General features: G+C 40.8%; 3 protein-coding genes across 7 annotated transcripts in view; 2 read left to right on the forward strand and 1 right to left on the reverse strand.

Moving 5' to 3' along the window:
- The first annotated feature begins 18 nt into the window (after positions 1 to 18).
- On the forward strand, positions 19 to 9,454 carry LOC117253666 (basic immunoglobulin-like variable motif-containing protein). Of its 3 annotated transcripts, none has more exons than XM_078168567.1 (10): positions 19 to 397; positions 1,258 to 1,818; positions 1,897 to 2,026; positions 4,582 to 4,677; positions 4,764 to 4,868; positions 4,967 to 5,061; positions 5,146 to 5,278; positions 5,739 to 5,822; positions 5,903 to 5,999; positions 6,096 to 9,454. In XM_078168567.1, exons 2-10 carry the CDS (start codon positions 1,332 to 1,334, stop codon positions 6,396 to 6,398), a joined length of 1,530 nt encoding a protein of 509 aa, XP_078024693.1. In that variant the 5' UTR covers positions 19 to 397; positions 1,258 to 1,331; the 3' UTR covers positions 6,399 to 9,454. The 3 variants fall into 3 exon arrangements, with proteins under 3 accessions (XP_078024693.1, XP_033477138.2, XP_033477139.2); XM_033621247.2 differs by having other exon boundaries at positions 19 to 301; XM_033621248.2 differs by having other exon boundaries at positions 19 to 186.
- LOC117254067 (betaine-homocysteine S-methyltransferase) lies at positions 8,208 to 16,041 on the reverse strand. Its single transcript, XM_078168570.1, has 8 exons — positions 15,753 to 16,041; positions 12,966 to 13,033; positions 12,439 to 12,611; positions 12,247 to 12,350; positions 10,482 to 10,643; positions 10,176 to 10,381; positions 9,678 to 9,757; positions 8,208 to 9,592 (listed from the first exon to the last, which is right to left on the reverse strand). Exons 1-8 carry the CDS (start codon positions 15,855 to 15,857, stop codon positions 9,504 to 9,506), a joined length of 987 nt encoding a protein of 328 aa, XP_078024696.1. The 5' UTR covers positions 15,858 to 16,041; the 3' UTR covers positions 8,208 to 9,503.
- A 461-nt stretch (positions 16,042 to 16,502) lies between these two features.
- nme7 (NME/NM23 family member 7) overlaps positions 16,503 to 23,413 on the forward strand; it is an 84,562-nt gene continuing 77,651 nt past the window's right edge. For all 3 annotated transcript variants that reach the window (XM_078168569.1, XM_033622538.2, XM_033622537.2), the window contains exons 1-4: positions 16,503 to 16,632; positions 19,287 to 19,388; positions 19,716 to 19,882; positions 22,178 to 22,288. In XM_078168569.1, the coding sequence (XP_078024695.1) occupies positions 16,630 to 16,632; positions 19,287 to 19,388; positions 19,716 to 19,882; positions 22,178 to 22,288 (383 nt within the window). In that variant the 5' untranslated portion in view covers positions 16,503 to 16,629. The remainder of the gene's footprint in view (positions 16,633 to 19,286; positions 19,389 to 19,715; positions 19,883 to 22,177; positions 22,289 to 23,413) is intronic.

Consider the following 23,413-nt stretch of genomic DNA (forward strand, 5'->3'; position numbering starts at 1 on the left):
TCAGAATGGTACGGTCCTGTAAACCTGCACAGGAAGAAGATACGGGTCAGGAGGACGACGTTTGGGATTTATTATCGCTTATTTCTAACATGTCCGGCGCTAATGTGCACCTGCGTGGAGTGATATGTAGTTAGCTTGACGTTTAGCCGGTTTCCACCCCCGTCTGGCTTTGAGCCTTCTCACGAGGTATGATGGGAAAGAATAACGGACCAGCTGGGCGTGTTTACATCTGCTAACTACAATACCGTGCAGCACTGATAGCTGGAGCTGCGTGCTCGTCTCGGTTACAGCGGCTGCACAGGTGAAATGTTAGTTAATGTTCAATAACCGCGCAGCTTCCTACAGCCGGGTATTAAAGAGGCTCTGTTCGCAATAGGTGACTTATTAGAGGTTAAAGGTAATATTTGTGTGGTGCTGTCTAATGTGGCTGTAAGTTAGAACAAGGACATTGAGGGTAGGGCTGCAAGCAACGATTGTGTTAGTTACTGATCAATCTGTGGATTATTTTCTCGATTAATCGATTAGTCGTTTAGTCTTCAAAATATTGCAAAACCCTGTTAGAATATCATAGAGCCTGAATGACTCCATCACACGTTTTGTCCAACTAATATTCCCATTAAATTTATTATAATGTAAGACCAAGGTAAGGAGCAAATCATTTATGGCATTATTATATAAAGATATAACATGCAGGATTTCCCTAGAAAATAATGTATAGACTCATACAGAAGTAATCCCTCACACTTATCCCTTGTGACCCACTAGAATTATGTGGTGTTTTCCTGCAGAGACTCTGCCCTCTGTCTTAATTTTTGTGTTTGGGACGTTTATGGGCATGTACTTTTACAGTGCTCTGGTGCTTAATAAAAGGTAGCGACCATGTGCCAGGCTGCAAGCAGAAGGCATCCAAGAGACACAGCGCTTGAAAAACTCAAATACAGCGAGGTGAAATGCCAAATGAGATTGAATCTAGAAGACTTTCACTCTCCCTTTTTGTGGCGATTGTGTCTACAAACTGGGCAGTATACTTTACATGATTCAGTTAGTATCAGAATAGTTGCTGATTACTTTTCTGTCGATTGAATAAAAAAGTAGGTCCACAATAGGTCTGTTTCAGAGTTACCACTTTGAAAACAGTAGTACAAAATGATTTATGTGATCAGATGTCCCTGCATGCACAGTGTGTGGTCTCTGTCGCTTCAGCTCCATCTTCCTTTTATATCTGTGTCTAAAAAATGCCTGTCCTTTCATCACCAGAAAAGCCAGCCATCACTTCAGCATCACAGTCAGCCTCAGCTAGCTCTGTCATCCATCATATAAGTGGCTGTTCAATGCCTAATACATCAGAAAGTCAAGGAGCAAACCTATCTGGGCCAGCAGAACCGTCGGGGCTGCAAAGGCCCACCAATGGGGAGGAGGAACATGGTCTGCTCAGCTCCATCGCCCGGGACGCTGCCAGAGTAAGGAGGGCTTCGAGCGCCGAGCTCCACCTGCCGTGGACCTGCCCGGTCACACACTCCCGTGAGAAGTTCTACACGGTCTGCTCTGATTATGCTCTTCTCAACCAGGCTCCCTCCGTGTACCGTCCCCCAAATGCAGCCAGGGACGTTGTCACGAGCAAGCAGGACGACGGGCTGTCTCTTGTGAAGCCAAAACCTGCATCTGATTTCAGTGCTGGCCATTCGGGAGGGGCCCATGTGGGATCAGATGGGGATTGTGACATGGTTGAAGTGTCCTCCAGCCACGCTAAACCTATTTTAGCCTGGGAGATTGATACCACAGACTTCAATGCGGTGCTCACCAGGAAAACAAGAACAAGTAAGAAACATGTTATTAGAGAAGCCTGTGACAGTTTCAACCCTTGTTTATCCGACATTGACTGATGCTGTGTTTCAGGCAATGTGAAGAAATGCAGCACCAAGAAGATGAAGTCATCAGACAGACCCAGCCGAAATCTGCAAGACGTCTCTCCTCATGCCTCGCTGGAGGAGATCAAACAGAGGAAAGTGCTGGACCTCAGAAGATGGTAATGTTATATTTAGAGCCTCAAGAGTTTAAAAGAGAAACCCATTGAAGTGAGCTTCACATCAGGCTGCAGGAGCGCTGTTAGCTCCAGAACATTTTCAATCATAGCTTTTTACAGTCAGTGACAATTATGAACTCTACTATGAGTTTAGTTTTAGGTGTCTTTTATTTGTATATTTTTTCAGCATGAATTAAGATTGCATTACTATAAAAAGAAGGGCACCTCTTTACTGCATGGTTATGTCACTGTGTAACAGTATATGTCAGAGATGAATCAGAAATGCTGCAAAATGCTTCAGTAGGCTTATTTCCTGTTTGCACACAGTAATTTAAAGTGAACAAAATGAATTAATGTAAATCAAATAACACAATATAGAACTACATATATTCATTATACATATATGTTTAGGATAGATACAGATATAGAAATATAGAAAACAGTGGTTGTCAACCCTGTGTTCTGCATCATTACATGCAACATTAGATCTAACTAGTGATGAGAAGATTTTATTGTGTTGAAAGAAGTAGGCCTTCACAGGTTTTCAGCATCAGTGCAACTGTTTTATTATTATTTCTTAAATATAAAATCTGCTAAGCCTGCCTGTGCGGCACTGATGTTATTATAACAGGATATTTACTCTCTGTAACTGACGTGCTGCTCAGTTGGGAAGCAGTGGCACTCATACGTAGTGTCAAATACATGGCGTTCTTAGGATTTAAGCTCATGTTGCGTAGAAAGATGTTTCAGTATATTGCTCGTGTTTCCATTCTTACTAGAAGACTGTTGTCATCTTTCTTTGTGAAATGAAGCTTAGGACCGTTTAATTCCTCTCCGCCATGAATCCTCCGTGTTCCAAGTTTCCATCAGTGCAAACACTTGAGTTTTACCTCATTGTTTTGCTTTGCAACTGTCAGAAAAACATGCGGGAATTGATAAGCTTGGAGGTGTACAACTCAGATGGATGAGATTTGGAACCAGTTGTCGAATGCCATCCCTACACGTAATTTCCTCTCTTGGATCTCTTTGTGTGCCTGATCCATCCCTGGCAGTCTTCTGCAGAACTGTCCAGACATCCAGCATTTACTGAGTCCAACAGGGACATCAGATCATTTGGCTGGTGGTCATAAACATTCCAGCTCCATATGGAGCAGAATTCCTCTGTTGGGTTGAGGAATGGAAAGTAACGAGGCAGGAAAAGTGACTCCGTCCTGAGATGAGCTGTGAACCACTCTGTCACTGGAAGAGAGTCTTGAAGTGTCACATCATCCTGTACAACTACTACAATTTTTGTTTTTTTTTAGAAATAACGGAGTGTAGCGTATTGTCTTCTAATTCACAACAGCACGCAGGGCTCAAAATACTTGGCTCTGCTTTAAAATTACATGCAAATTTTGTCATCTTGTCATTCCACCACAGCTGCGACCAAAAGAAATCGACCAACATCGACCACTATGACATTTCTTTTGCACGACAGTTCAAATATGAGGAAATTGTGAGTGCGTCATGATGTAATCTGAGTTGACTTACCCCAAAAATCTGTACAGTAAAATAGCTTAAAATTTTACTTGATTATAATCAGGGTCATTCTGAGTAAGATTACACTGACACTTTCCTCAGAAGGAAAACACATATTCATTTAATTTAGGAGAGTTTAAAAATTAGTATATTTTCAATGTCACACATATCATTTGAGCTGAGTTTCCCTGTACAGTAATGTGCAGTGAAATGACTTCTGGGAACTAGCAGGAATGTTATTTACAATGTTCAGCAAACCTAATATGGAAACTAAACTAAATTATTAGTAATACAAGTTTTGCAAGCATCCTTTTTGGCCGCTCCAAGTACCGGTGTTGTATCAAAATGTGTTCGCCCACTGAATAGCGTTTCCCCCCCTGTTAACGCGTAACGCCCCCCTTGTTGGTTAGGGTTAGGGCTAAGGGTTTGGGTCAGGTTTAAGTGGAGGGGAAACACATATCGACAGAGGAACAGTCTGCGACGTAACACTGGTACCATAGCAGCAGTAATAGACGTGTGTCAAAAGCTGCTGCTCTGTTTTGTCTGTCAGTGTCCTCTTTTTGCATCGCAACATTATCTATTATAAATTAATTTTCATTACGTGAGAAAATGGATGTGTGGCATGAAAGCATGTGGAATGTGTCAGTCTGTAAGTGTCAGGGTCAGTGTGTGAGAGTGGGCAGCCCTGCACAACATATTGTCTGTACAAAGGTCCGTGCATTGGTACATGTAGAGCTAAGAATTACGTGTGTAGCTCAAATTTTACCTGCACTACATTAAATATGCAGGTGGTATTTTGAGCCCTGGTATCTGAACATTTACAAAGTTTAAATGCACAGAAATTTGGTTGAGTGTGAGTTAGAAAAGTGTCATTGAATGTATTTTATAAGCAATGAAAAGTCAGTAGTCCAGACTGACATCTGTTGTGCTGACTGTGAGAGAGGTTTTACAAAGTGAACTCAGCACTGAAAAATGTGTTACAGTTGTAATATAATATATTCTGTTATATTTAAATGTCCTGGGGATCCTTTGTGCTTCAGGTACTGCATCAGTCGGCCACAGTACAAGACTTCATGTGGAATCTCTTCTCTGGTTTCCTGCTGGAACTTCTTGTACAGCACTCTGGGTGCCGGGAGGTGAGCAGCACATAATGTCCTCTGTCAGACGCCATGTAAAAATGCAGCTCCTCTGACACTTAGTGTGTATTTATTTGCATTGCTAGTCTGCCGCCCATCTCTCAGGAGGAGGCTCTGCATATTCTGGGTTTTCAGCCGCCTTTTGAAGAAATCAAGTTCGGTCCTTTCACTGGCAACGCAACCTTAATGCGGTAAACAAAAGTGCTTGTTTGTTTCTATAAAATAAACACTACATTGATATGTATGTATTTATGTATGCAGCTCAGTTATCAGTACATTGTTCTTACAGGTGGTTCAGACAAATCAATGACAATTTCCGAGTGCGAGGTTGCTCCTACATTCTGTACAAGCCGCACGGGAAACACAAGACAGCAGGAGAGACAGGTGAGTCCCCCAGCTGTCAAACTCAACTGCATGTCCGCTAATACAGACACAAAACAAAAGTGATCACCGCTCACGTCTTTTTAGCTGAAGGAGCATTGATGAAGCTGACACAAGGACTGAAGGATGAGTCTATGGCCTACATTTACCACTGCCAGAACCACTACTTCTGCCCAGTGGGCTTTGAAGCTACGCCACTCAAAGCAGCAAAGGCTTATAGGTAGGTCCCATCGCTGCACTGTAAGTTCAGTATTTATATTACTGGCTGTTTTGCTGATATGTATATTTTTTGATGAGTAGTTCACAGGGTTCCTACACAGTGTGGAAATGATGGAATTGGATTTTTGTAATTTCCAGGTCTGGATTAGAAACAAGTATAAATGGACCAATTTAAAAAATTGGTGTTTCTTTTGTCTCTCAGACGCAAAACATGGGAAAGTAGAGTCCAAGTTATCCTTAAAAGGAAAATAATATGAGTATAATAAGTAGCACAGGTAAGTCTACTTCCTCTTTAGGCAGAGATGTTTGACAGTGGAACCAACTTTGTGTGTAGGAGTGTGGACTGTACGGCCACAGTGGGTAAATGCAAGTTTTCCAAGGGCTGGATATTTATACTCACATGTCAGATAGGGCCTGAAAAGAGTTTAGAAACTGATCAGTGGTGTCCTTTCTTTGCAAAGGGGCCCTTTACCCACCAATGAAATGGAGTACTGGATCCTCATTGGCGAGCCCAGCAGGAAACACCCAGCTATCCACTGTAAAAAGTAAGCGCTGTCTCCATTCAGTTTCCTTATTTGATCGTGTCCTGTATTTCAGCTGCTGAACATGAAGCGTCTCTTTTCAGGTGGCTCGACATTGTGACAGACCTCAACACACAAAATCCAGAATACCTGGACATCCGTCACACAGAGAGGGGGATTCAGCGCCGCAAAACCAAAAAGGTTCCCCTTCCTCACACCTGTTATTTTAAACATTGCTGATTGTGTTAACATGTCAGGGTCAGAGGCTAACTGAGAGAACGCTCGCTTGGCTCACAGGTGGGTGGCAACCTGCACTGCATCATGGCCTTCCAGAGGGTGAACTGGCAGAAGCTCGGCCCCTGGGCTCTTAACTTGGAGAACCTGCGCCACGACTTCCACCAACACGGCACAGAGCGGCCCCAGGTGAGCGCCGCAGAGGAGGCGGAGGAGAGGACGTCATCCAAGCGCCTGGCCAACCTGGGACGCTCACACAGTATGGGAAGTCAGAAGGACACCAGCTGGAAACGTCTGTCCAACACCACAGAGTACAGACAGAGGAGCTCCCCTGACAGCGACCTTGAAGAAGACATCACAGACTGAAAAGGTTCACGGGACATACGGGGGGAGGGGGTTAAGTAACAGATATTACAGTACAGTAGCTCTGAGATACATTTGAGAGGATAGCTCTGCTGTTATAATATATTTTACTGCCAACAAATCTCATGCTAAAACTAAAACCAACAACGTGTTAGTCTGTTTCTCAGTGCTCTCTGAGATCCTCGGCCTGTCTCTGGCTCTCAGCCCAGAGCCCATTTACTGTTGCTGGGGACGTGAATTGCAAAGCTTTAAATAGCTGATATACAGTAGTTTCATTGTTAAACTTAAACTGTTTTTTTTCCATTTGGGGGAAACAATCACATTAACACAACACTGACATGTCATTGCCTTTAAAGGGATAGTTTAGATTTTTTGAAGTGTGGTTTTATGAAGTAATATATGCTATATTTAGAATATTTTCACTGCTTTACCTGGCTACCGCTGCCTCGATCAAGTAGTGTGTTTGTTATTATGTGACTTTGGTAAATCCCAACTAACCCTTTAAAACACCAGAGTCACACAGTAACACGAAGTGGCAGCCTGACAGCTGAAACCCATCATAAAACCCCTTAAAGCCGAGGGGAGTTTTTGATTTGAGTGACTCTTGTCTGTAGCTTCATCACTATGAGAGACCCTTTTCACATTTTCATTGTCACTTAATACATTTTGATTATAAAAATGTTAATTATAGCAGCTCTAAATAAGCAGAATAAATTTAAATAGAAGAAAATAGCACATTTGTCGGGGACTATTTCTAGCGGGGGATTAATTCACATTTGCTGCATCACTGAGGAGTCATGGCAGCAGGATGGCGAATATACGATTACAGTGCCCATGTTCATTGGAATGAAGGAATCCACTGCAACACCTTGGATGTGTCCTTTTTCCAGATTGTATCTAGTTATATAGATATGATTGAACCTGATTATATTTACAGCTGCATTAATAAATGTCCCCAGTGTCCTCCTTTAGATCTGATTGCTCTGTCCAGCTCAAAGAACCAAACAGGCCCCGCCCCTGCCTGTCAACAACTGTTATGATAAGAATACAAAAAAATGTCTTGATTATTTTTTTGCACATTATTAGATGATTTTTAAAGACACTATTGGTGTAAAACTGAGACAAACATTTAAAATAGTCTTTGCTGGTCCAGAGTTTTCTTTGTTACCTGTCTGTAAAGACAGCGATCAACAGGAACAATATGCTATGTTGAGAGCGATGAGGGAGGCACCGCAGCTGTGTTAACATCAGATGAGATGGAGACCACTGTGTGCCCTGTAGCTTCAGTGTCAGGTGATGGGAGAGCTGCTGCTGCCTTGCTGTTTTGAAAAACTTGCACATGATTACGTATTCCTGGCTACATAGTTGGACGCAGATCGAAAAAGCAGTTGCAGTTACACTTGGGTTCAGTGTGGTCACAGTGTTTTCCTGACACCTCCAAGAGGAGGTTTGGTGGATTGAAGAGCAGCACCTTCTCATTGCATTTTGGGTACATTTACACCTGTGCTTTTATGTGGTAAAACACATTTTAATGTAAGGTGTAAAAGTGGTCAGTGATGTGTTTTTGAAACAGTGGTGCTCTGTGGGACAGAGGAACATCATGTTTTGAATACACAGACACTTGATAACAGGATCAGTTCAGTGTTGGTTTTGGTCTCTTGATGGGATTTGTTGACAGTATAAAAATATAGTTTATCACCAGACTTGTACTTGACAGTTTTTTAAGACTATCAGATGTGGAGTCAACTCAGCTGTCATTTTTGGGGCCATATTGTAGTCGTGAGTGCTTTCAATCAAATAATCTTTCAGAGTCAGGGTTGGTGAGGTTCTGCCTACTGTTCCTCTTTGTCTTCATGATTTTTGACGTTTCCTCACTTTTCTGTCTCTGCCAGCATCTACCAACGATACACCAACTGCTTTAAATCAAAAACAACGGCAGCTACTCCACAAGTCAGCCACATCAAACTACCATTGAGCAGTGTGTTAGTTAATAGACTATTATTGTTTGTTTTCCACACAATGTATTAAGAGAAAACTTCACCTGCAAAATGATAATTTGTATAATAATTACTCTAAAAACTTAATTTGAATGAAGAATCCATGTGAAATGGAGTTTTCTGTTGAAATTCAAGGCAACATTGGGTGAGTACTGAATATACAAATAGATATTTTGCAGGTGAAGTATTCCTTTATTGTACAAGATCTAGAGGCGTGCAGATAGTCGCCGTCTGAGCTGCTAATACATCTGTATGTTCTGTAATAAAGGTGGAAAGTCTCAAAAATCATGATGACGTATAACAAACATATAAAAAAAAATACAATTTTCCTGACAGCACATCAAACTACGGCCTCAAAAATTGACTTCTAGTTGTATTGAGTGGTATAAACTTCATGGCCACTGCACTGTAAGGTGTTTCTGTTATTTTGTCCACCCCTGTGTCGTACTAATACATGGAGATTAGATGTTCTCACAGGTGTTCACACCACAGGATTGTTTTATATTTCACCCGACTGCTAATCACATGCACATTCCTCTGAATCTGATTTTGTTGCTATCACTTCATGTTAAACTCACTGCAGTGGTTCTGTAAGAGTGCACATTATGTTCCACTAGTGCTGTTAGAGAACACGACGTCCACACATCTGCTGTAAATTCTGTTCAAACATGACACACCTCCACAACTCATTGTACAGGTAAGTGGGCTTGTGTTGCGCCTGTGGTTAGTTCAGTGGAAATGCCGTCCAGTTTCAAGTGTTGTGAAAGCAGCTGACATTTTGTTTGTGCTTTGTGAAACCTCCAGTGAGACTGTTGCGTAGATGATCCCAGTTTTTAAAAAGACAGGAGCTGTACAGAAGTGATCGTGGAATCCCTACAACTCTTTGAAAATGTGAAACCACAGAAAGTGAAGACTGCATGGTTTAGCTTCACGTTGATTTGTGTACAGCCACAGTTTGTCCTCACAGTTCTGTTCGCCTTTGACCCCACACAGACGTCATTGTGTGATTTGATGTAGTGATTTATTTATTTATTTTACAATAAATTAAGATCTTTTTATAAACTCCTGGAACAGACATCTTTCTTCACCACAATCACTGCTTCCAGTCCAGTCACACGGCCGAGGATGGAGATGTGCAACTTCCTTTTAACTCTCGCCGTAACTCTGCTATGTGAGCAGGACCGATGCGACAGCAGCCCCCTGATGAAGAAACATCAGAAACTCATCAGAGGAAAAACAGAAAAACAAAACAAAACTTAAAGGAAGAGAAAACAGTTGACCTTACCTATCAAAGCAGCACCTTGTTTCATCCATGTGTGACCCAGTTCAGATATCGATGCTGATGTTTTCTCTGATGTCAGCCACCTTATGAAGGATAAAAACAACATGAAACAGTGGTGGTGGAAGTACTCAGCAATACTACACTGTAAAATACTCCATTACTAGTAAAGGTCCTGCATTTAAAATTCTATATATTTAACATAACTGTACAAAAGTATTATCAGCAAAAAGTCCTTAAAATATGAAATTATGATGCAGAACAGCTCTTATAATGTATTATTAGCCATTTGTGTTAATGAGCACTTGAACGGGTGTACCTAATAAAGTGGCCAGTGAGTGTATAACACAGCTGCAAATCAAGGTTAAGCCAACATTATTTAACCTGAGTAAAGCAATGTAATATGTTGGACAGCAGAATAGCTCTGCTTTTGTATAAGATGTCACACTGATGATGTCACTGAAGCTGTGACCTTGATATTGAATCTCCTGACCACACACTCACCCCTGCTCAGAGTCCCAGTCCTCGCCACTGTTCGGGTACACCACCCAGCTCATGTCCGGGCTCAGCAGCGACCTTGCAGACTGCAGCAGCGGCTCCACCAGCGCTGGGGAGCAGCAGTTGACTCCGACAGCAACCAGCTGCGTGCATCTGTTCGCCATCTGCACTGCCTCGCTGAAGGAGCTGCCATCTGATATACATGTCCCATCCTGACAGGGTGTGAGCACAAAAATGTGAGTTATTTTGAAACAACGTACGACAGTTAACGAGGAAGCCACAGTAACTACAGTGACGATGAGCAGTGGTTACCTTACAGGAGAAGGAGAGCCAGGCTTGAGAGTTTGGGAACTCTCTGAGCAGCTCAATCAGGGCCTCCGCCTCTTTGATGCTGGGGATTGTCTCGAAAGCGAGGAGATCAGCTCCTGCTGCTGCCAAGCAGTCGATCTGAGGACGATGCCAAACTTTAAACTCCTTGGAAGAGAAAAAGAGATGCCTGAGAACACTGATCGTGACTTAATTCTACAACAAATAATCTACAACGGGAAAATATGACCAAACATGCACCATGATAACACAAGTTCACACGAGTCAGTAAGAAGGTCACTGCTGTGGTGCAGAAACATTTCTCTCCCCATGAATTACCTCCTCATATTTTCTTTAAAATATGTCACATATTTATAAGGAATGGCTTCCTCTGCAGATTAAGATCTTTGTTATCCACCTTCTGCATAAAAAGACTACAATTCCATAGAGACCATCTTCAGGAAGTGACATCATTTTTTGGCGGGAACTCAAAGGAGCAAAGTGTGGTGAGCTTAAACTCTACCTCGTCTTTTTTCCCTTGTTTCATGATGTTAATCTGTTTGTCACACTCTCAAACTTTCACCCCGTCAGGCTGAATCATGAAGGAAGTTGGTCCTTTAAAACATATTTGGTATAGTTATAAAAGTTATATAATCTCGAGGAACAGCCGGGGGGAGGAAGGGGTCCAGTTTGGGGACCTCAGAATTGCATCTCTGCTTTTTGCAGATGATGTGGTTCTGTTGGCATCATCACGCCGTGACCTCCAGCATGCACTGGGGCGGTTTGCTGAGTGTGAAACGGTCGGGATGAGAATCAGCACCTCCAAATCTGAGGCCATGGTTCTCTGTCGGAAAATAGTGGACTGCCCTCTCTGGGTTGGGGGAGAGTTACTGCCTCAAGCGAGGGAGTTCAAGTATCTCGGGGTCTTGTTCACGAGTGAGGTTAAAATGGAGCGTGAGATGGATCGGCAGTTTGGTGCGGCTTCTGCAGTGATGCAGGCGCTGCGCCGGTCCGTCGTGGAGAAGAGGTGAAGAGGGAAGGCTAAGCTTTTGATTTACTGGTCCATCTACGTCCCAACCCTCAACTGTGGTCATGAGCTCTGGGTAGTGACTGAAAGAATGAGGTCGCAGATACAAATGTCCGAAACGAGTTTCCTCCGTGGGGTGGCTGGGCTCAGCCTTAGAGATAAGGGGAGGAGCTCGGACATCTAGAGGGAGCTTGGAGTAGAGCCGCTGCTCCTTTGCGTCGAAAGGGGTCAATTGAGGTGGTTCGGGCATCTGATCAGGATCCTCCTGGGGAGGTGTTCCAGGCACGTCCTACTGGTAGGAGGCCCTGGGGCAGACCCAGAACACACTGGAGGGATTACATATCTCATCTGGCCTGGGAACACCTTGGGGTCCCCCAGGAGGAGCTGGAAAGTGTTGCTGGGGAGAAGGATGTCTGGGGTGCTTTGCTCGGCCTGCTGCTCCCACGACTCGGCCCCGGATGGGTGGATGAAAATGGATGGATGGATATAAAAGTTCTGTTTATGCAGACGGTTAGCTGAAGAAGTCTGGTTCACAGAGCTAAAGGCTAACTTAGCTCAAAATCTTCCACCCTGTTAGAGCTACAGACTAGTATAAACCAGTCCACCCATAAAGATTATTAGCCGAGTGCCTGAGACTGGCTGATATGTTTTCCTGACAGTTTAATATTCATATGATGTAAAAGAAATCCTTCACACAGCACGAACAGTCACTCCTTATGTCAGCAGCATCTGACAGCCACTCACTTCAATACTCATCTCCTGTGCATACGCCCCAGTGTACTCTGAGCCGTTGTGCAGAAAGGCCCCGTACGGTCCAACAGAGCCGGCCACCAGGGGACATCTCTGCCCTTGGAGAGGTACACAAACAGCATCACAGCTCACAGACACGCAGTGTTTCACAGCTTTAAACACATCACACAGTGTAGAGTTTCCTACCTGCTGGACGAGCGTCACAGACAAATGTCTCTGCCGTCTCTTTGGCCAGGTGAACTCCAGACATCAGCAGCTCTCGGGCACGTTCACAGCTCACATCCAGGTGATCGATGAACCCTGTGATACTCGCCTGATACGTAGCTGTTGTGATAACATCAGCACCGCTGAGGAGAAACCTGTTAACGTGTCAGAAATATGATGGTGACGGTGGGTTTGAGTGGGTGGAACATGTCAGGTGGTATCCACATGAATGCCAGAACCAAAGGTTTCCCAGCAGAACAATGCACTGGAACAAAATAATCAAAGTTATTCACTTCACCTGTCAGTGGTTTGAATGTTTTGGCTGATCGGTGTATATCATAGAGCGCTAAGTCATGTTATAAATGTTTTGTTGTGTCCGACTAACACTCCAAAACCCCAAACTATTCACTTTACTTTAATGTAACACAGAGAAAAGCAGCAGATCCTCTCATGTGAGAAGCTGGAGACAGACTGTTTTGTTGCAGCTGTATTATTTTGCATGCACCCACCTGTGATGAGCATCTCTTATGGCCTGAGGGTTGGTATGCAAGAGCCTGGCGCTCCACAGAGGATCTCCCTGAACACACACACACACACAGACACTTAAATCTAACTTTATAATCTGGATGTGTTTGACTGATAAGAGAAATATTCATCCCAGTTTTTCAGTTAAGTTTTCAGATGTCTCCTAATACATGATGTTTCATAAATATCCCAGTTGTGCAAAAAAATATCTCTCTATTTTTTTTTAATATGAAAGCAACCTTTCAATTCAAATTCATTTGCATTATTTTGCTTATGTTCCAACATATGCACATGGAATATGGGCAGTATGGAAGAGTCACAGACAACAGTCAGTGCAGGGCCAATGGCGCCATCTAGTAGTTTTATTATTTATCTAACAACAACTGCAAAAGCATGCCTCCTCTCCAGTGGAGGAAAAATAACTCCGAATATTTACTGCTAAAGTACTAGTTTCAGGTCTTTTAATTTCACTCGTGGCTTTTTATCCTCCCATATGAATTTTCTAAGGGTGTTACCCTAACCCTTAACGTATATTGCTTGGTAAATTCTGGAACGAAAAGAGAAATCTGTGGAGTGTACTCATTTTAATTGATTTAATCTTTTCAAAAAATGGATAGGTTTAATAATTTCCATCTGTTTAATTCATCTGTAACCTGGTCTGTTCATTTAAAAAAAAAGTTAATTTCAAATATCTCCTCCAAGTTTTTTGGAATTAAAATCCCTAAGTATTTTAGTTTATTGCATTCTCATTTAAAATTATATTTTCTCGACTTCTTTTCCAAGTTGTTCTCCTATTATTGTATTGTCCTCATTACCTCTGTTTTTTGAGTGTTGAACTTATATTATAGACTAGATTTTTCTATTTGGGCGGCATGGTGGTGTGGTGGTTAGCACTGTCGCCTCACAGCAAGAGGGTTGCCGGTTCGATCCCGGGTGTGGGAGCCCTTCTGTGTGGAGTTTGCATGTTCTCCCCGTGTCAGCGTGGGTTCTCTCCGGGCACTCTGGCTTCCTCCCACAGTCCAAAGACATGCAGATTGGGGACTAGGTTAACTGATAACTCTAAATTGTCCATAGGTGTGAATGGTTGTTTGTCTCTATGTGTCAGCCCTGCGATAGTCTGGCGACCTGTCCAGGGTGTACCCTGCCTCTCGCCCGATGTCAGCTGGGATAGGCTCCAGCCCCCCCACGACCCTCAAGAGGATGAAGCGGTTAGAAGATGGATGGAAAATTCTAGCAATGTGTTTACATTTGTTCGGGTTATCATTACGTCATCTGCACTAAGTGTTAATTTATATTCTTCTTCTTCTCCCATCCTTAAAGTAAAGTACTGTATTTAAGTACATTTCTGAGATACTTGTACTGCATGTAATTATATTAATTAATGCTACTTACTCTCCATCATTTATTTGGCAAACGTAGTTACTAGTAACTTTAATGAGCATATAAAATACAATGTGTTGTTATACAGTAAATTAAAACACCCAACAGTGTTTAAAACTATTAAAATATTCAGGGTATCTACAGGTCCTTAAAAAGTTTTAAAATGTCTTTAATTCAATGTTGCGACAGTCATTAAATAGTCTTGAGTTTAAATTTGTGAGGTTTTAACTGCTACAAACATTTTATATAATTTCATTTATCCATTTTTTAATTTCTTTTTCAATCAATCAATCAATCAGTCAATTTTATTCATAAAGCCCAATATCATAAATCACAATTTGCCTCACAGGGCTTTACAGCATACGACATCCCTCTGTCCTTAGGACCCTCGCAGCGGATAAGGAAAAACTCCCCCCAAAAAAACCTTTAACGGGGGAACTTATTTTTGTGAAAATGAGTGAAGCCTTTCTGTGTAAAAGTCCACACTTCTAAAATACAAATTCCTACATAACATTTACCTCTACAAAAGACCACATGTACTGTATACTACTTGCCTGCCATGCTTAAATAAGTGAAACATGATTTGTCCAAAAATCTGTCCTAAATTTGGTTAAAAGGTGTCTTGAACAGTACTTAACAGGCATTAAATTTAACGGTCTGATACCTGTAGACACCCAGTATTAACTTTACTGCAGCCAGCTGCAACATTAAAATGCAGCTCACATGTCACTGCATCCAAAATAATTAATAATTCAAAAGTACAATATATATTAATGTAACAGTGACAGAGCCCATTCTGGCTGCATACTGAATACTTTTATTCTGTGCTTACATTTTTTGTAACACACTTTCACACTTAGATTTTAATTATTGTGGTGTCACCTTTACTTTACTTTAAGTAAGTAAACTGTTCTTCCACCACTGCCATTCTTATTGTAAGTTTTTTCATCAGTTGACAACCACTGTCATTGGTTGTTACCATGGAAATACAACTCCTATGCTAGATTGTTTAACTCTACAAGGTCAAAATGACTCTGCTTTAACCTTGTAATCCAAAAACAAACATTGCAAGAATAATAATGGTCAATTAGTCTGAGGCATCTTCAGTATTTTTAAAAAATCTGATTTAGAATCTGAATCAGAAAAACTTGACTGATCAACGAGGGGATATATCTACATAAGATGGAGCTAAATGTGGTCTTAGCCAACAAAACACATATTATTTATATTGTATGATTTAAAAATTACATGTTTAAAAAACCCAGCTGGTAAACAGGAAGCTGTGCAGCTGAGAGATTATATCTTAAAAGAGAAACCATGGCTGATAGAGACCAAAGTTGACGCACTGAAGCAGTTGACTGTATCTGAATTATTTATCTGTAATGTTTTACCTGTAATTTGGCTCCTTGCGCTTCCAGCTCAGTCGCCAGTCCACCATCCAGGATTAATGGTCCATTATCATTCATGTAAAGTCTAAGACGAGCAGAGGAACCCATGGAGACAAGAGACACTTAAATAAGACACTGAGGTTATGTCAAAGACTCTTGTTCACTCTAAACACACACAGTCGACGGGATAGAGCAAATAACATAGACTATATACAAATAGTTTAAACTCCTACTGCAGAAACTAAAGTCATGTGTATGTTGTTTATCAGACTGTTGTTGTTCCGGGTAAAAAGGTGCAGATGTTGCGTTTAAAGCCGCTCGAAATTTTAAGAACTGACTTAATTCCGACCAACGCAATAGCAGCAGACGACCACTAGATGGCACGTGAAACTTTGACAGTGCAATCAGATAGAGCTTGAAGATGTGAAGGGTTGTATTAGAGTTGTAGTCCATTGTAGTCCAGCACTTGATTAGTCAATTCTTATGTTTTTTTTTAAACCCTGAAGTGTAAAGTTGCTTCTTGAACAAAGCTTATAAACATCAGGTCATTTTGCAGTTCAAGATATCAATATTTCCCCACTGATTTTCACTTATGTAATTTTAGCTAATAGCACGGTGTAACTACACAATTTTGTTACTGTATAATTCATGTTATCTTTGAAAATAATGATTATCTGCAGCAGTTTTCTTCACCGGTGAAAGCTGAAGTGATTAAACGTCCCCTCTGCTCTATTCATGTCCATTGTTTGTGAATGCACCCTGAACGCACCTCAGCCTGTCACTACCGTTACTATAGAAACGAAGCACAGCCCGCCGTGGCTAATGTTTGCTAGCTGTCAACAGTGTCGGAACACGTAGTTTTTGTTAATTTGTCCAAAAAATGGTAAGTTAAAACATCTCTGTTCAACAACAATGACCAATATTCGTTGGTTAGAGATTCAGCACCGTCGACTTGTAACGCTTTAACGGACCAAACGGAAAACGGTTCGCTAACGTTAGCATAGCAAACACTTGCTAACAGCTAACAGTTAGCATAACAGTTAACGTTACCAACTGACCTAACGTTACCGTTAAACGACGACGTTAGACTTAATAGAGTTATTTTATTGATAGCGGCATTATGGAAAGCTACATTTATTAATAAACAACTTAAAGCCCGTTTTATTACAACAATATTTTGTGGTAACTAACTAGCTAATGTCCCGGAAGTTGAGCATCGACTAGTTAACGTTAGCTCAGCCTGTAGCGTTTGCACCTGTTCCTAATTTAACGTTATAGTGCAAAGTTAATAGTTGTGACTAATTTACCGATTAAATAAGTTTGATATCAATATAACGAGTCTGCCATGAGTTGCGGAGTGTGTTATGCCAAGTTAAGTGGTCAATATGTCCAGTTTGTGATAACACATGAGAGGTACACACAGGACTAGCACTATGTTAACAGGGTCCTGTGTTCTGAATGTTGTAAGACGGCTGTCTCTGCAGTTTAAAATGCAAAACAACAAAGACAAGTAGACGTTTAAAATGCATTTTGAATAGTAAAAATCCGTTTAGCCATTGTGGCGCTATCGATCTGTTAATTCAAGAAGAAAATCTGAATGCTTTGGATTCAAGGAGAATAACAATACACTATAAACTGTGTGTGATTTCAACATATAGACCCAGGGAGGCATATATTGAACATTTCACCTAGGTAGAAACAGTGCTGAGAATATTAAACCATTTAAAAGATCTCCATAGTGTATCATAATAAAAGGATATTTAGCTGGAGAGCATAGAACCCTGGGAACATGGATATACGCCTGGTACAAACTAGAGCTAGATGGTCAGTACATTTAAGTGTGAAGGAAACCAAATGTCTCAGTCTGGATATTAGCTTGTGAACTAACATTAAAAGTTAGTTTTAATTTAACCTCACAAAATCGTTGCAGGTTGCTGTGGCAAAAGTGACAAAAAAGCACCTGTTCTGCTTAAATGCCTTTGAGCAAATATTGCAACTGTGGCACTGGTCTCAATGTCCATTTTCCTGTGATAGTGGGTAAGCTCACTGGTAAAACATCAAAAATGTGTCAGTATGTCTTTAGTCTGTGTTTGCACTAAGCGAACTATCTTATTCCTAGATGATTTTTTAACTTTTTGCCCTTTTAAGAGAAAACTTTGGTCAAAGGCCATATATGTGACCTTTAAAAAAAAAAAAAAAAAAGATCAATTCTTCCAGGGTTTTAATTTCATTCTTTTTATTTAATTGTTTTATGATTAAATGAAGTCATTATTTAATTAAATATTAACCCATTACATGACAGTTTGTATCATACACCGCCAATTTGCATTTGTTAATAAACACATATATTGAAACATTTTTAATAAGATTATTTCATCATCCAATATCTAAATTCTCCGATTACTCATTTAGGGTCAAGGGGGCTGGAGCTTTTTTGAAGTTACCAATGAGCAGAAGATAAGGAAACACATGAAGGACATGTTGTCCTTCACTGAGACAAACAAACACACCGGCTTCTTTCATTCACCTGACTTTAGACTGAGTGAGGAAATTGGATCGCCTGCACATAAAGTGCTGGAGGTCAAACACGGGCCCCCGTTGCTATGAGGTGACAATTCTAACAAATGAGCTGCCGCTTCAGTAACCTTAACTATGTTTAAGCCAAACTGACAAATTAACCTGAGGCAGTCATTTATTGATGTCCATAGCTTTTAGTCCTCTTTGGTTGATGAGATAAATAGAAGCAGATCTGTCTCCAGTCAAGTGTTGATATTAGATTGTTCTAAGTCAGACATCATTGCTTTTAAATAAGCTGCCATTATAACAAGACATTCTTGAAACCTTTAACCTTGAGTTTGTGAAAACCTTATTACCACAGTCTGCCATCTCACTCAAGTCCACTCTTTAAAGAACCTTACTGGTGTATTTGGATGTGTTTATTTAACTTGCAGCAACTTGAAACATTCCTAAATTAGGTTATCCAGCACAATGATCAGTTCTACATCTGTTGTTGTTAGAGTTACATTTTTGTTGTGTGGTTGTGCAGTCAAAAATCAGATTTTAAAAAAAGTCTGCACAGCAACGTAACTTTGCCTAATTCAAAAATGTTTCAAGCCTCTGCAAGATGATTATCATAATCAAAACAATACCATGAGGTGTGATGGTGCAACCAAAAATCTGAAACACTAAGGCGTGCATTGGAACATAGCTGAAGAGTTATATAAAGCATCTGTGAATTGTAGTTGTTCGTATCCAGCAACAAATACAGAGCCGTTAACACAGACAGAGATGCCACTTGAACTTTAATAATTTGAACTCATACATAGTGTGTATCTTCTCTTATTTGTGGTAATTGTTATTTGGATCTATATCAGGGACTGAGACCTACACAAATATCTTTGAGCAAACACAAAAGTTGTTACAGTATCATAGCCTCATGGTTCAAAGCGACATTATGACGTGACCTTTCAAAGCTCGCTGTGGGTTATTTTGTGTCTCCTTATTACTCTGATTTGTTCTGTTCCTTGACATTATCAGGAGGATCGCTATGCCTTTCTTGCTGAGTGGTATGACCCCACTGCAGCTCTCCTGCGGCGCTATCAACTGTTCTACTACCCCAAAGATAGCTCGGTGGAAATGGTATGCATTCGTTACTGTACTTTAAATGTGCTGTTACATTGGCTGTTTCAACTTTTTTAGGCCACTTATAAAGGCAGGACTATTATAATTAGAATTTGTTATGCCTTTTAGTCTGACTGAATATTTAAGGAGAATACAAGGTCCAAGTATTTATTCTGATCATGTATTTTTTGTCAATCTACTGTGTATAGAATTTTGCTGATGTTTTTCACTGTTGACATCTGAAAAAACTTTGCACGCGGGTTGTATGCTCTCTGGCACATTGATATCATGAATGACACAAGTCTGCAGCTTAATAAACCAACATGTCTGTTTTTTTATTTGTAGTTTGATGTAAAAAACCAGCGGATATTCTTGAGAAGGACCAAATATGACGACATCCATCAAGAGGACCTGTTTGTCGGGAATCGAGTGAACGTGTTCTCACGGCAGCTGAATCTGATTGAATACGGAGATCAGTACACAGCAAACAAACTCGGCAGCAAAAAAGAAAGGTACGATTGTGTTGGTTATGTGATATGTCTGACTGATCCTCTCCGGTTACACGTCTCGCAGCTTTACATCACCTCTAACTGCGGCTCATACCTTTTATTTTAGCATTATTTATAGAGAGGTGTGATCTGTTTACACTGCACACTCCTACACGTTGTACTTAGTCCACAGTATGATGATTATTAAAAATAAATAAAATGTGTTGTAATGTGTTATATCTGCTGTTAATCAGCTGTCAATCAGATTTTTAAGGCAACAGCATGACTTTGATTTTATGTGTTTAAATAACTTGACGATGACTATATTGATTAATCACATTTTATTTGTCATTTTACTTGTTATGTATTTATTTTGGCACAGATACCAAAACAATACACATTAAAAGAATATTAAGACCATATCCATTATGGATTAAAGATAAACTATGTAGGATTCCCCCCAACCCCCCAAAAAATAGACTCAAACAGAAATAAATCCTCTCAATCATCATTTATGACCCACAACAAGTATGTGAGACTCTGCCCTCTACCTGTATTTTCTTCTTATTTTCTGTGTTCGGTAGGTTTATGGGCGTGTATCCCCTCAGTGCTCAGATGAGGTCATGGTTTTATAAGAAGATAGCGAGCGACCAGGTGCCAGACCGTAAGCAGCAGGCATCCAAGAGACACAACGCCAAAAAACACATATATAGCAAGGCAGAATGCCATAGAGAATCTGGGGTTGGCTTTTACTCTTAATATTGCTGGCAAGTGTGTAACCGACAATCCTGCATAGTGTACCTTTAACATTAAAGATAGCCTCTCTTTAAATACTTACTCGAGTGTCTGTGTCGCTATAGATTGGGACAAGGGACCAGCAGCATCACTGGGTTTGTCTGCTGCATGCTCTCTCTGTAATCAAGGGAATAGCAAAACAAACCTACATCGCACGCTTAAAACACAGTTTTAACAATAATTCAGATGTGAAACCGTGATACTAACCACTGGAAGTTTTATCATGGTTTATCTTGACCTAACATGGTATCTAAATCAAGCAACATTTGAAGAATAAGTAGGGGTGTGCCGTATCATCTTGTTCACTATAATACAGGTATTATTTTTGATATCATATAAGAAATTCATATCGTGATAATCATGATATTTCGACCTGTTTACATATTGATGTCATACTATTAATGAGGACAACAACAAGCATGACAAAAGCAAATTATTACCGACTCTGCAATGGTTCCAAAAAGAGGAGCAGCCTCAGTAGTGTGGAATAAACTGTGGCGTCCTGAATGTTTTGTGAACAGCGCCGGACTTCTCAGACTCTTTTAGTGACTTACCACTCAGAGGGATCTCAGTCAGTGGCTCCTCTGGCAGCAGTACAGCAGCTCTCGCCGTGCACGCACGGGAGTCAGTGTCATCAAGTGATTTTGTCATAAACCTTTGGTAATGTAAACCTACGTGACGTTTGCGGCTCGACAAACGTGTGATAGTTGTTGTATCATAACAGCCTGTCACAGGTTACAGTGTGATGATTAGAGATGGCAGAGCATAAAGGTCCAGGTGGGAAAAAAACGATCATTTAGGATTTTACTGAAAGAAGGAAACCACCTGTTGATTTATATATAAATATAGATCCCAGGGAACATTTGTGTATTTGGGAGCTGTTTAAATGTGTAATTGGTGATAGATCTTATTTTGCTGAACTATTAAATGCAAATATACCCTGAAATATTGTGATATTATTTTAGGGCCATATCGCCCAGCCCTTAGAATAAGTCCTCAAGACTGACCGAGCTCTGTGATCTTTGGTTTGTCTGTGTGCTATGGACACAATTCACTTGTTACCCTGTATATCTCGAGGTACGATACCCAGCCCTACACATTATAAAGCATTCATTACTGTAAGTGGGACAGTGTTTCTGGTCTGGTTCTCCTGAGTTGCCTCTTATTGGCTTATATGTAATACTGAGCAGCAGCGGCTGTGGTCGTCCACTAATCAGAAAATTGGTGGTACGAACACGGCTCCTCCAGTACGCATTGTCAAATTGTCCTTGGGCAAGACACTGAGCTCCAAATTGCTTCTGATGTGTGTGAGTGTGATGTGAATGGTTATCTGAGGAGTAGGCTGCACATTGTTAGAAGCCTCGGCCACCAGTGTATGGATGTGTGTGTGAGTGGGTGAATGTGACATGTACTATAAAAGAGTCAGGACACTAGAAAGGCACTATACAGGTTCAAGTCCATCCACCATCCATCCATTATACGTCAGCCATGACTCACTTTCTATTTTTCTCCCCATGTTTCCAGAACTCTAGCTGTGATAAAGCCAGATGTCGTCACCAAGATCGGAGATGTCCTTGAACTGATATACGCCTCCAACCTGATTGTGACCAAAGCCAAAATGACAACGCTGACATGGTAAGGTCGAAGCCTCGCCAGTGAGAGTGTTTAATAAAACTACAAATCACACACTGTGGTAATGTATCGGACAAACTCTTCTCAGAGAGGCAGAAACAGGCAGTTTGCTGCCAGTATCCTCACACAAACAGATGGATGGCTCTGCTTTCTCACACACATTACGAACATATGGCGTTCCAAGGGGCAGACAAGGTTGGTGTTTAATTACGGTTTTATCAGGTGCTCAGTTGTGGTGCAAACATATTATCAAACTCCTCTCAGGCTCAGATGAAGCAACGAGTCTAATGTGCACTTTTTAGTTTTACATTTGATGCCTAGGTGCACTTTGCTGATAATGCTTCTGTAGTTTGTTCATTGTGGTGTTTTAAATGATCTGAGTAGTGATGGGCAGACAGATTCTTGTCACAGTATTGGTTCCTTTGAGTTTTGCAAAATATGGTGTCAGTGTCTCTGTGACTGTTATAGTACATGCACGTTTACTTCTATGGCACATTTAAAAACAACAATTTCCTTGCTGTACAAATTAAAAGAATGAACACACCTATATAGCAATATAACATGTACACAAATATAAAACAGAATAGCGCAGATAAGAACAATTACATACATAAAAAGATTATAAAATACTAAAATATTAAAACCACTACGAACAACCAAAGGCCATTGAAAACATTTACATCTTAAGATTTGTCTGAAGTGTCAATGGAGGAGCAGCTCGTGCTGCTGCCCCATAAAACTTCTCTTTAGTGCATAACCGGTCATCATGTATACGTTTACACTAATAAAGATTAAATATTCATTTTAATTCATTGATTCAGCTCCGTCTTGTATGTAGGAAAGCTCAATATGATGTTACAGATATGTCACTGACCAACGATCTGTTGCTCTTCGAGGGGGAAGCAGCAGAAGTCCCATTTACCTTCTCTGGTGCTGCATTCATGTGATGTTGGAATAATCTGAAAAATGAGGCCTTTACATTTCTTTATCAATGTGTTGTTGAAACACTCTGAGTAATAAAACGTAACACATCATCTTTGTAGCGTCCATGTTTTCACATTAAAACTCAAAGCTCATAAACACACCGAAGTCAGAAGAACGAACATCTGTAGAGCATGTTAATGCCCC

Source organism: Epinephelus lanceolatus, chromosome 6 (genome assembly GCF_041903045.1).
Source record: "Epinephelus lanceolatus isolate andai-2023 chromosome 6, ASM4190304v1, whole genome shotgun sequence".
NCBI classification, from domain to species: Eukaryota; Metazoa; Chordata; class Actinopteri; order Perciformes; family Serranidae; genus Epinephelus; species Epinephelus lanceolatus.

What these genes read in the sequence shown, in the direction of transcription:
- LOC117253666 (XM_078168567.1), top strand. Translation starts at nt 1,332, where the DNA reads ATGCCTAATACATCAGAAAGTCAAGGAGCAAACCTATCTGGGCCAGCA. An exon ending in GGCAACGCAACCTTAATGCG is followed by an intron (nt 4,869 to 4,966) that starts GTAAACAAAAGT and finishes TTGTTCTTACAG; the next exon opens with GTGGTTCAGACAAATCAATG. An exon ending in CAAGACAGCAGGAGAGACAG is followed by an intron (nt 5,062 to 5,145) that starts GTGAGTCCCCCA and finishes ACGTCTTTTTAG; the next exon opens with CTGAAGGAGCATTGATGAAG.
- LOC117254067 (XM_078168570.1), bottom strand. Translation starts at nt 15,857, where the DNA reads ATGGGTTCCTCTGCTCGTCTTAGACTTTACATGAATGATAATGGACCA. An exon ending in ATAAGAGATGCTCATCACAG is followed by an intron (nt 12,612 to 12,965) that starts GTGGGTGCATGC and finishes ACACGTTAACAG; the next exon opens with GTTTCTCCTCAGCGGTGCTG. An exon ending in GACTGGGACTCTGAGCAGGG is followed by an intron (nt 9,758 to 10,175) that starts GTGAGTGTGTGG and finishes ATCCTTCATAAG; the next exon opens with GTGGCTGACATCAGAGAAAA.